Source organism: Rhinopithecus bieti, unplaced genomic scaffold (assembly GCF_001698545.2).
Source record: "Rhinopithecus bieti isolate Rb0 unplaced genomic scaffold, ASM169854v2 scaffold_44745, whole genome shotgun sequence".
In the NCBI taxonomy this organism is placed as follows: domain Eukaryota; kingdom Metazoa; phylum Chordata; class Mammalia; order Primates; family Cercopithecidae; genus Rhinopithecus; species Rhinopithecus bieti.
This window is the reverse complement of record NW_016818280.1, coordinates 1,046,705-1,059,588: the sequence shown is the minus strand read 5'-3', so window position 1 is coordinate 1,059,588 and position 12,884 is coordinate 1,046,705. Positions and strand designations below refer to the sequence as shown.

At 46.3% G+C, this 12,884-nt stretch overlaps 1 protein-coding gene across 8 annotated transcripts in view; it reads right to left on the bottom strand.

Annotated features, from left to right (window-relative positions):
- CLTCL1 (clathrin heavy chain like 1) overlaps positions 1 to 12,866 on the bottom strand; it is a 109,664-nt gene extending 96,798 nt beyond the window's left edge. For 3 of the 8 annotated variants that reach the window (XM_017856681.1, XM_017856684.1, XM_017856685.1), the window contains exon 1: positions 12,666 to 12,866. In XM_017856681.1, the coding sequence (XP_017712170.1) occupies positions 12,666 to 12,707 (42 nt within the window). In that variant the 5' untranslated portion in view covers positions 12,708 to 12,866. The remainder of the gene's footprint in view (positions 1 to 12,665) is intronic. The other 5 variants (XM_017856679.1, XM_017856686.1, XM_017856682.1 and 2 more) reach the window with 3 other exon arrangements.
- Positions 12,867 to 12,884: the final 18 nt, after the last annotated feature.

The window sequence follows — 12,884 nt, the reverse complement described above, 5'->3', positions numbered from 1 at the left end:
TCTCCTAGTGTAGTTCCCTGCTGGATTACACAACAACATCCAAGGTCATAAATTCCTGGAGGGCACAGATCAGATTAGTGGGGTTTTTGTTTTGTTTTGTTTTGTTTTTGAGATGGAGTCTAGCTCTGTCCCCCAGACTAGAATGCAGTGGCGTGATCTCAGCTCACTGCAACCTCCACCTCCCGGGTTCAAGCGATTCTCCAGCCTCAGTGTTCTGGGTAGCTGGGATTACAGGCAGTCACCACCACGCCCAGCTACTTTTTGTATTTTTAGTAGAGATCGGGTTTGGCCATGTTGGTCAGGCTGCTCTCGAACTCCTGACCTGTGGTGATCCGCCTGCCACAGCCTCCCAAAGTGTCAGGATTGCAGGCTTGAGCCACCACTGGCCAGATTAGTATTATTTACTCTGTCTGCAAGTAATAGAAAAATCCTGAAAAATAGAATAATACAAATGCCCTAGAAGTTACTTTGTTTGTTCGTTTATTTATTTATTTGATACAGTCTTGCTGCGACGCCTGTGCTGGAGTGCAATGGCACAATCTTGGCTCACTGCAACCTCCGCCCGAGTCCAAGCAATTATCCTGCCTCACCCTCCCGAGTAGCTGGGACTACAGGCATGCACCACCACACCCGGCTAATTTTTGTAATTTTTAGTAGAGATGGGGTTTCACCATATTGGCCAGACTGGTCTAGAACTCCTGACCTCAAGTAATTTGCCTGCCTCGGCCTCCCAAAGTGCTAGGATTTACAATATTTATTTAAAAAAACAGAGGACAGTGGGATTCCAGAAGATAAGACTGCTGCATTTGAGGTTCCCCCTCCAAATTCTACAACATTATCCATCAGATTTGTGAGCCCTTTGAAAAGAAAAACACGAATACCTGCAGCCAATGTGGGCTCACTAAGAAGTCACACCAAATCAATCTAATTTTCTTGAAGTCAAGTAAATGTGGTAGAATAAATCTTCATTTCAGCAAAGCATCTAGCTTACCTCTGCTGAGGTAGCCAAAGTAACTTTCATGGGTAATCAGTCCCCTACCCCAAGCCTTATCTGTGGCATGCTTATAGAATAGAGAGCTTTGCTTTGTATTTTCATATTTACTTAATCTCTTCTTTATTCTCAGGGTCAAATTCAGGTTCTCCTCATTTTGAGTCCATCAAAACACAGAGCACATAAAAGCCCAAACAATGTATGAAACAAAAGACTCTTGGAATGAGATGGAAAAGCATGAAGTGAGCTTGTGTCCACAGCTGAACCGCACCTCAGTGGTGCTGGCCACATGGATCTCCGTCTGCTGCTAGGGCCCAGAGCTCCCACCTTAATCATCTGCTGGTCAGTATTCTGAATAATGACTTTACCCAAAGTCATACACAGGGACTGTTTCATCTGCTAAGGGTGTGCTTTGAGACTGTCAATATACTAGAGTAACAACCAGAATCTTAACAGATTTGAAAGGACTATGAAATTAAAAAGATAAATGTACACAAATAAAATACTACATTTGTGTTAAGTATTTAAAAAAAAAAAGGTCAAAGCTTGCTTCAAAAAGCAGCTCTAATACACAAAATCTCAACCAAATGCAATGCACAGGCCTTCCTTGGATGCTGATTCAAATAAACCAAATGAGCCGGGCGCAGTGGCTAAGCCTGTAATCCCAGCACTTTGGGAGGGGCCGAGACGGGCGGATCACGTGGTCAGGAGGATCGAGACCCATCCCCTGGCTCTAACACGGTGAAACCCCGTCTCTACTAAATAAAAAAACTAGCCCAGGGCGAGGTGGCGGGGCCTGTAGTCCACAGCTACTCGGAGGCTGAGGCAGGGAGAATGGTGTGAGACCCGGGAGGCGGAGCTTGCAGTGAGCTGAGATCCGGCCACTGCACTGCCAGCCTGGGGCGGCAGAGCGAGACTCCGCCTGAAAAAAAAAAAAAATAAAAAATAAAAATAAAAAATAAACCAAATGTACAAAGCATTCGAGACAAATAGAGAAACAACACTGACAAGATACTGGATGATAATGAGAAATTACTGATTTTTTTTTTTAGGTGTGATGTTATTAGAGTTAAAAAATAAAGAATTCTTGGCCGGGCGCGGTGGCTCATGCCTATAATCCCAGCACTTTGGGAGCCCAAGGCAGGCGGATCACGAGGTCAGGAGATCGAGACCATCCTGGCTAATACGGTGAAACCCTGTCTCTACTAAAAAATACAAAAGAGTTAGCCGGGCATGGTGGCGGGCGCCTGTAGTCCCAGCAACTCGGGAGGCTAAGGCAGGAGAATGGTGTGAACCCAAAAGTTGGAGCTTGCAGTGAGCCAAGATCAGGCCACCGCACTCCAGCCTGGGCGATAGAACAAGACTCCGTCTCAAAAAAAAAAAGATTTCTTAGTATATATCAATGGATGAATAGATAAAATACAAAAATTAGCCAGGCATAGTGGTGGGCGCCTATAATCCCAGCTACTTGAGAGGCAGAGATAGGAGAATCACCTGAACCCAGGAAGCAGAGCTTACAGTGAGCTGAGATTGTGCCACTGCACTCCAGCCTGGGCAACAGAGCGAGACTCCATCTCAAAAAAAAAAAAAAAGTCACACAAAAGACAAATATTGTATGATTCCATTTATATCCAGTATGTAGAACAGTCAAATCTACAGAAACAGAAACAAAAGTAGATGGTTTTAGGGGAGAAGTGTGAATGGGGGAGTCATTTCTTAAGAGGTATGGAGCATCTGTTTTACAAGATGAAAAGAGTTTTGGAGATGGATGGTGGTGTTGGCTGCACAACAATTTGAATGTACTTAATATCGTTAAAGTGTACACCTAAAAATGGTTAAGATGATAAATTGCATGTTATATGTATTTTACCACAATTTTAAAACTTGGAAAAAAATAACAAAGAGTTCTCTCTTGGAGATACATCCTAAAGTGTTTAAGGATAAAACAAGATGTCAGGAATTAGCCTCGATATAATTTGGTAGTGATTGGAGACATTAAGTAAAACAAAGTTGGCCACGTATTGGTAAGCAACCCATTCTTGGTCTTGTCGACCCATCCGGATTTTCCAGCTTTAGCAGAATAGAACTGGATGCTCTCCAGACAGAGCAGTGCATGTAAGTGGGCCTGAGTTTTCTAAATTGTCATTTTGTTCTCAGTTTGGGGATCAATGTTGGGTTAATATGGTGACATTCTGATTTCAACTCCAAATATCAAGAATTTGTAACCCTGAATAATCTGTATTCAACCTCTTGAGCATAGTGGGTTTTTATATAATAGTAGTTGAGTCAAGTTCCTTATCTAAGAGCATATATACACATGTATGGCATTTGAAAAAGGTAAAAGGACCTCACAAATATAAGACAGTGTTTTAACATCTGAGAAGAGTGGATCCAAAAATAAGATAAATACTATTAGATGAAATTAAGACAGTAGTTCTCAACCAGGAGTGCTATCCTGCAGTCTTCAGAAATGGGAAAGGGGCAGCCAGGCACAGTGGCTCACACTTATAATCCTAGCACTTTGGGAGGCCAAGGTGGGCAGATCATAAGGTCAAGAGATGGAGACCATCCTGGCCAACATGGTGAAACCCTGTCTCTACTAAAAATACAAAAATTACCTGGGCATGGTGGCGTGCACCTGTAGTCTCAGCGACTTGGGAGGCTGAGGTAGGAGAATCGCTTGAACCCAGGAGGCAGAGGCTGCAGTGAGCCGAGATCGTACCACTGCACTCCAGCCTGGCGACAGAGCAAGACTGCGTCTCAAAAAAAAAAAAAAAGAAGGAAAAAGAAAAGAAATAGGCAAGGGGATCGGGCGCAGTGGCTCACACCTGTAATCCCAGCACTTTAGGAGGCCAAGGCGGGTGGATCACTTGAGATCAGTTCAAGACCAGCCTGGCCAACATGGTAAAACCCCGTCTCCACTAAAAATACAAAAATTAGCCGGGCCTGGTGGCATATGCCTGTAATCCCAGCTACTCAGGAGGCTGAGGCAGGAGAACCCAGGAGGTGGAGGCTGCAGCAAGTCAGGATCACGCCACTCCACTCCAGCCTGGGCGACAGAGCAAGACTCTGTCTCAAACAAAGAAGAAAACAGAAATGGGCAAGGGTAGTTTTAATGGTATAACGAGTGGAGAACTCATTCTCTATTCATTTAGCCAGGAACGCTCAATACAATACAATCCCACAAAAATAACTTTTCCATTTAAGATGCCAGATACTACTGTGAGTTTTTCTCCATATGCAGAAACTAAGTCCCAGAAAAGTGATGTGCCAAAAGCCAGGTTTTCTTTTTTTCTTTTCTTTTTTTTTTTTCTTTTTTCAGACAGAGTCTCACTCTGTCACCCAGGCTGGAGGGCAGTGGCACGATTTCGGCTCACTGCAACCTCCGCCTCCCGGGTTCAAGTGATTCTCCAGCCTCAGGCTCCTGAATAGCTGGGACTACAGGCGCCAGCTACCATGCCTGGCTAATTTTCATATTTTCAGTAGAGTTTTGCCACATTGGTCAGGCTGATCTCAAACTCCTGACCTCAGGTGATCCATCCGCCTCAGCCTCCCAAAGTGCTGGGATTATAGGTGTGAGCCACAGCACCCGGCCCAGGTTTTTTTTTTTCACTAGTTAACAGAAATAACCAAGGAATCCTGATCCCTAGTACATTATTCTGATAGGTGACCTAGCTACACATTTTTAAAAAAATTTTTCTTTCTTTCTTTTGAGACAGAGTCTCGCTCTGTTGCCAAGGCTGGAGTGTAGTGGTGCAATCTTGGCTCACTGCAAAGTCTGCCTCCCACATTCAAGCTATTCTCATGACTCAGCCTCCCAAGCAGCTGGGACTACAGGTGTCCACCACTGCACTGGCTAATCTCTAGTAGAGACAGGGTTTTGCCACGTTCGCCAGGCTGGTCTTGAACTCCTGGTCTCAAGTGATCCACCTTCCTTGGCCTCCCAAAGTGCTGGGATTACAGGCATGCACCACTGCACTGGACCTTTGCTACACATTTTAAATGGCATATATAAGAGTTAACTAAAGAAAGGTAAAGAAGATGCTGTTTAATGATCCTTTTCAGTTCTCAAAGCCTGCAATTAAATCAATCAAAATTCAAATCTGACACTGGGGGCCAGGCATGGTGGTTCATGCCTGTAATCCCAGCACTTTGGGAGGCCAAGGTGGGTAGATCACTGGAGGTCAGGAATTCGAGACCAGCCTGGCCAACATGGTGAAGCCAGGTCTCTACTAAAAATACAAAACTTAGCTGAGCATGGTGACACACACCTGTGGTCCCAGCTACTCAGGAGGCTGAGGCATAAGAATCGCTTGAACTCAGGAGGCAGAGGCTGCAGTGAGCCAAGATTGTACCACTGCACTCCAGCCTGGGTGACAGACAGAGACCCTATCTAAAATTAAAAAAAAAAAAAATCTGATTCTGGGGAATATGCGAAAAGAAATTACTCATCTGATAGTCCTGTGGTTTCTATGTATAAGGGGCTTAAGGAAGAGGTGCAACTGGGAGGACTACAACTGTGTTTATACAAGAGTATTAGTGAGAACATCAACTGCCTACATCAGTGAAGCCGGAATGCTTAAGTTGAACCAAACATTCCCATGTTTTCACACCTCTGCAGACAGCAATATTTTTTCCTTCTGTATCTGTCTCCTTCCCAGTCTCACTCACTGCTTTATCCTTGTGCCTAGCACATGGATGGTAGACAAGTAGTAAAACAAATTACTTTTTTCAGGGCAGTACAATTTAGTTCATCTACAGTTTTAAAACGTATTTTGAGGGCTGGGCGCGGTGGGTCATACCTGTAATCCCAGCACTTTGGGAGACCAAGGCGGGTGGATCACCTGAGGTCAGGAGTTCGAGACCAGCCTGGCCAACATAATGAAACCCCATCTCTATAAAAACACAAAAATCAGCCGGGCGTGGTGGCGGGCACCTATAATCCCAGCTACTTGGGAGGCTGAAACAGGAGAACTGCTTGAACACGGGAGGCAGAGGCTGCAGTGAGCCATGCAAGACCATGCCATTGCATTCCAGCCTGGGCAACAAGAGCGAAACTCTGTTTCAAAAAAATAAATGGGCCGGGTGCGGAGGCTCACACCTGTAATCCCAGCACTTTGGGAGGCTGAGGTGGGCAGATTACGAAGTCAGGAGATCAAGACCATCCTGGCCAACATGGTGAAACCCCATCTCTACTAAAAATACAAAAATTAGCCACACATAGTGGCATGCACCTGTAGTCCCAGCTACTCAGGAGGCTGAAGCCAGAAGAATCGCTCGAAGCTGGGAGGTGGAGGCTGCAGTGAGCTGAGATCGCGCCACTGCACTCCAGCATGGTGGACAGAGCGAGACTCTGTCTCGAGAAAATAAAACAAAAATTTCATATTTGAAACTTATCAACAAGCCTTTCCTAGCCTAAAGAGGGAGCTTTGTAAATGAGGGCCTATGAAGAATGTTGACACTAAGGTCTTTTCCAGAACTTACATTCTAGGAGTAGGTTAGTTCAGGGATAGTTAACTACATTTATATAATGCTTTACAGAACTTCTCTCAAGTTATACCATTACAGGTTTTCTGTATTTTAACACCAGTGCACAAGACTCTATATTTATCCCAGTTAAATGTCAACTAGTTGGATTCTGGCCTGTCAAGATCCATCCGACTCTAATTTTGTCGCTGAACTTTGCTGTCCCAGCTTTGTGGCATCCTCCTTCAGCCTGCCAAGAGTGATGGTCATCTCCCTGGCATGGAGGCCAGCAGCAGGCCTCAAGAGAAGCGGAAGAAATGCGGGAGAAGAGCCTACAAACTCAGTAAAGTCTCAGTGAAGAAGCAAAGGAAGGAAAAATCAGAAAGATTCCCCCTTAGAGAAGGGAGTGACAGGGTGCCAGCAGCTACTACCCTAGGGAATACTGATAAACAACATGTCAGATAGATACAGTGATCTGTCTGTGATCTTCAGTGTGTTAAGTTACAAAAGCAAAGGGCAGAAGCATATTTAAAGCAGGATTCTTTTCATCATTTTTGGAAAGATATAGTGGCTTCATTAATAGTGGTTTCCCCTGAGGAGAGACAGTCAGAGGTTGAACTGAAAGATTTTAATTCCCATCAGACTTGCCCCTGCAACAGAAATATCTGAGTGGAGAGGAACCTGAACTCAGACCCTCCTAGGACTTAATTCTTTCAACCCAATCAACTAAAAAAGCACTGGTTTATGCAGCTTAGGCTTCTGAACATTTAAATGTTCTATGGTGAAGATTTGTTTTTCCAAAGAGTCTCCATTCAAATTCATTTACCATCTGGTCACTCACAATGTCACAGTGGTAGGCACTCCCACTAGGCTCACCCTCCCAGACACCCTGGCTGAGGCAGGTTACCCTCCTTGCTTTGTAAATAAACAAGTCAGAAGGCAACTAACTGGCCAGTATGTATTTCCAATACCAGGAGCAGTGGTAGGCCAATAGGCAAAATTTAACAGCTTACATGGTATCTTAAAAAGACATTTTACACTGGAATGCAATAATTTTAGCCGTCTTAGTACATTTGTCTTAGTACTATGGTCTTCACAAACCACTTCACAAAATGACATAGCTACGTAATGGCAACATAAACCACATATGAACTGGACTACTATGGGTACATGTCCCCTTTTGGAGCATGAGCCCCAGGAGCCTCTCCAGACACACACGGGTGTGTGTGGATGGGAACTGTTTTCAGTTCAAGCTCAATCTACACCTTCACAGTTTTACTTTCCTCCCTCTTTCCTGAATGATTAATACTGACTAACATGCAGAAGACGGGTTCACCCGGGCTGGGTGTGAGACTCTCCTGGGAAGGGATACCAAAGCTCCATCTCCACCACTCAGAGCTTTGGATTTAACATCCAGCAGAGATATGTTTAAAGCTGCAGGCCATTCTCACATGCAGCCTAGGTAGAGAAGCTCTGGTTAAGATCTTGACCATTTTTCTCCTACAATTCTAACGCTCAAGGTCTCTACACCTGTTTCGAACATCGCCTCAGAGACACTTTGAGGGAACATGTTTATGTCTTCTGTATATTGAGCTATGACACATTTCACAGCTTACAAACTTGCAGCTGCTTTTTTGATATAGCTGGGGGGAATTACTTAGGGCTCAAGAAAATTTTTATATCACCAAACTATTCAACCATTCCCCTTCTGAACCAAGATGTCCTAAATTCTCAGCCCATCCTCAGATAGTACAAACAGCAATACCCTTCCAACTCTGATATTTGAATAGTTCTAAAAAGTTCAAATAGTAGCTCCTGAGCTCACAATCCAGTAGAGAAAATGAACAGCTACAGTACCCTGGGAAGAGGGTCATTATAAGAGGAACCCCAAAGAGGCACAGAGGAAGAACTCCTAACTGACAAATCAGGGAGAGCTTCCAGAGACAGCGTCATTTCCACAGATACCAGAAGGCACAGTAGGAGTCAGTGAGTAAAGAGGGGTGAGGGGAGAATGTGTTCTGGCAAGAACACAAAGGGAGTGGCAGCAGAGCTGAGCAGGTGTCAGGCTAGGAAGAACAGGAAAGAGCACGTGGGGATCAGCCTTTTCATGCCAGAGGAAACACAAAACCACTCCCTGAAGGACTTTATGCAGATGCTCATCCTTGGAGAAGATCACGTTGCCTGTGTGCTGGAGAATGGCCCGCAGGAGGGCCAAACTGGAAGCAGAAGGACAAAGCTAGCATGACCATCAAGGTGGGGAAGGATGGCATAGTTTAGGGAAATGGTAGTCATGATGACAGTGGCAGAACAATGCCAAAAGTAAACAGGAGAAAGGGACAACAGGATGGGGAAAACACATCCTAGGCTCCTTGCTAGACACTGGACAAGATACACATCTGGGGAGAAAGGGAACCCCATTTCTGAATACTGTGTTTGAGGAACCTGCTGACCATTCCCTGGCCTTCTTCTGTGGGCAGCTGTCACAATGGCAGCTACAGCTCATAAGGACACAGTGCTTTACAGTAGTCCCCTCTTATCCATGGTTTTTTCACACTTTGTTACCTGCAGTCTGAAAACATTAAATGTAAGACCCCAGAAATAAACAATTCTTAAGTTTTAAATTGCATGCCATTCTGCAAAGAGTGATGAAATCTTGCACCGGCCCACCCGGGACGTGAATTATCCCTCTGCCCAGCATATCCACGCAGTATACACTTGGCAGCCCATTAGTCACTTAGTAGCGGTCTGTTACCAGGTTGACTGTTGCAGCATTACAGAGCTTGTGTTCAAGTAACCCTTAATTTACTTAATAATAGCCCCAAAGGCCAACAGTAGTGATGCTGGCATATTGTTATTATTGTTCTGTTTTATTATTAGTTATCATTGTTAATCTCTTACTGTGCTTCATATAAATTCACCTTTATCATACACATGTATGCATAGGAAAAAAAAAGTGTATAAAGGGTTCAGAACAATCTGCAGTTTCAAGCATCCTCTGGGGGGGTCCTAGAACATATTCCCCATGGGTAAAGGGGACTACTGTATTATGTCATTGTTTAATGCTTTACATTTATTACCTCAAAACCTCACAACTACCTTGTGAGATAAGAAGTATGCCTTTTATTCTTATTTTATAGATGAAGATATAGAAGCACAAAAAAGCTACAAACATTGCCCTAAATCACACAGCCAGTAAGTGTCTAAGTCCAGATTCAATGCCTTCAGTTTGGCCTCAGTTTGGGCTCTTAACCAGGACCTGCTACTGCCTCTCAGGCACACAGCAGTGAAACTCCGAAAACACTCAGATGGCTTGGGAACACCAAGTTTATGGGAACACATAAAATCACCAGCAGCATGTCCTGAATGAAAAAATTAGAGGGGCTCAAGACAGATTCCAAGCTCATGCACAAGAGGCACCCACAGGGCAGTGGGTGTGGGCAGAGAGGAAGGAGACATCCTGGGAAACCGTGGGACCAAAAACAGTAGAGAAAGGACCTTCAGGAGACAGTAATGTGCAGCATCAGATGCGGCTGGACATCACAGAAGACACGTGTGCTGTGATGGGCTTTATCTCATCTGTCTCATCTCATCTTATTTTTTGAGACGGAGTCTCGGTCTGCTACCCAGGATAGAGAGCAGTGACATGATTTCGGCTCACTGCAACCTTCACCTCCTGGGTTCAAGAGATTCTCCCGCTTCAGCCTCCTGAGTAGCTAGGACTACAGGCGCGTACCAACACGCCTGGCCAATATTGTCTTTTTAGTAGAGACGGGTTTCACCATGTTGGCCAGGCTGGTCTCGAACTCCTGACCTCAGGTGATCCACCTGCCTCGGCCTCCCAAAGTGCTGGGATTACCGGTGTGAGCCACCACGCTCGGCCTGATTTTATTTTTTATAGCAAAGATTCGCCAACTGCAGCCTGCTTTTGTATGGCTAAACTAAAAATCATTTTCATATTTTTAGAAGGTTAAAAAATGTAAGAATATGGGACAGAGACAGAATGTGACCCTTATAAAAAAGCCTGCAGGATGACTTGTAACCTTGGCAAAAACAGATTCAGGGGAAAAAATGGAGACAAAAACCAGACTGCAGGTTACTGGGGAACATAAAAATAATGAAGCGCTAAAGCAGCTCTTTCATGACATCCGGCTATAAGAGTTTCGTGGGGACAAGAGCGGGGGAAGAAGTTTGAGGGTTGCACAGATGGAAGAGTGGTGAGCATTGCCCAACACAAACAGGAAGAAACCATGAGAGGGAAAGGATGAAAATACAGCAAAGAGAGGCTATGACTGAACAAGGCTCCCTTTTAGGGAGGAAGGATACCAGATCCAGAGCATAGACAAGAAAGGACACCTACTTTTGAGGCAACAGGAAAGCAGGAAAGGGTGGCTGCAGACAAGCGTCTAAGTCTGCAGCCATAAAGGTGAGAAACATCCCAGTTATGGCTTTAGTTTTCTCCAAGTCATCTGCTGGTTGCAAGGTAGGAGTGGCAGGATCAGGGATTTAAGGAACAGGCTGAAGTTTTGAAACGTCTGTAGTGAAGGCAGTGTGTGCTGACTCAGTGTGTGCTCTACAGAATGCAGAGCAGCCTTGAAGACCCAGTCAGTGCTGGAGACCACAAACCACAGACTTTCATTCACGTGGCTGCCCACAAGCCACAAGCATTTTCCAGATAATGGAACGTATCAACTCTGACGGACATTACAAATCCTGATGGACATTAGAAACGCTGATGGACACCTAAAATGCCTTATTGCTTTCTTGCTCTTTGAAAAGAACATATTTAGACAGTGGTTAAGCACAGGCATTGGAGTCAGAGACCTGGGTTAGAACTCAAGCTTTGTCACTTACTAGCCGTGTAACTTTAGCTGAATGAATTATAATATTAACCTCAGTGACTCATGGTAGAAAACAGGATATCACTACCTGCCTCAGTTATCATGAGAATTAAATTAAACGAGATTTATAAAATACAATAGTCTAGTGAGTGGCAAGAGAAATGGCTCAATAAATGATAACTACATCATCTCATTATTATGAGCAGCAGCAGTATTTTGCTACCTCAACATGACTGACGCTGGCTCAGCTTAGTGGCAGAATGAAGTCCAGGGGGACGGATGTCGGGGCACTTCCACCTCCACACAACTTCCATCGTGTCACTAACCAAGTGACCCTGGCAGGATCCTCTGGATATCAAGTTTCCAGTCTGCAGAATGAGGGGACTGGACTGGTCACTACACAGCTCCCAAGGCCTTTCCCGTCTGCATCTAGGGCTAACAGTGCTCTGCACTGTGAAAACAGGAACTTTCAATCAAGCACGTTCCTCGATGTACTACTTTGTGGTCAAAAAGACTGGAGTCTGAATCCTGTTCTTATTGAATGAAGATGAGTTCAACACTTTTGAGACTCGGTTTCCTCATCTAGAAAAAAGTAAGCGAATCGCAAAGAATGGGAGTGTGATGATTTAACACGGAGCATTCAGGGAGGAGCCGCTGGAGACCCCTCCTCTGCCGCACCTCCCCAGGTAAACGAGGGGACCAGCACCATTCCCAGGCAGACCCGTGAGCGACCCGCAAGGCGCCCGACCCGAGCCTTTGCTCAAAGCAGGCGACCAGTCCTTATGTTCCTGAGCACAAACAAACGGAGAACAAACTGGGACCTTATTAAAAAGGCAGGCTTTGGAGGTGTTACTGCCTTGAAAAGCCCTACTTAGGCTTAGCCCTGATAAATTTTTCTCTTGGGTCACGCATGTTCACGGTCCTCCCAGGCGAAGCCGCCCTGGGAACGAAAACACAGCACAGAGGCAAACTCAGGGGCGAATAAGGACCGGAGAACACCAAGGGGGGCTTGGAGCTGTGGGATCTGCGCGGCCCTCGGGTTGCCCCGCCTGAAGCGGGAATCTGTGTGCGTCCTCGCGGGCACTGAGCGGGGCGTCCCAGGGGGCGTTCGCTTCCACCACCAGCGTTCCCAGCTGGCGCCCGCCAGTACCGGGCTTCGGCGACTGCACCCAAGCGGGTCCTCACGAGCGGCCGCCGCGCCCGGGACCCCGCAGCTCCAACCCAGGTGGGAGGTTGGAAGTCGGCGCGGCCAGCTTGGCAGCGGCTCAGCGGGGCTAGGGGCGCGGGGTCAAGCCTGAGAGGCCGGCCGGCGGAGGCGCGGCTGACAGGACGGAGCGCGGGGCGCAGCCCCCGGGCCCTCCGGGCCTCACCTGGAAGTGCTCCTGAAAGCGAATAGGGAGGATCTGCGCCATGGCTGGTGCGGGACCTAGGCGGCTGCGACGGCGGCGGCGGTGGAAGCGGCAGGGATGACCGCCGACCCCTCGCGCGGGCTGACCGGTGGCGATGGCGCAGGCGCAGTTGTTCCGACTCCCGGTCCCGGCCCCCGCCCTCCTCCCTGACCGCGCCCTGGCCCCACCCCTCCGCTGCCC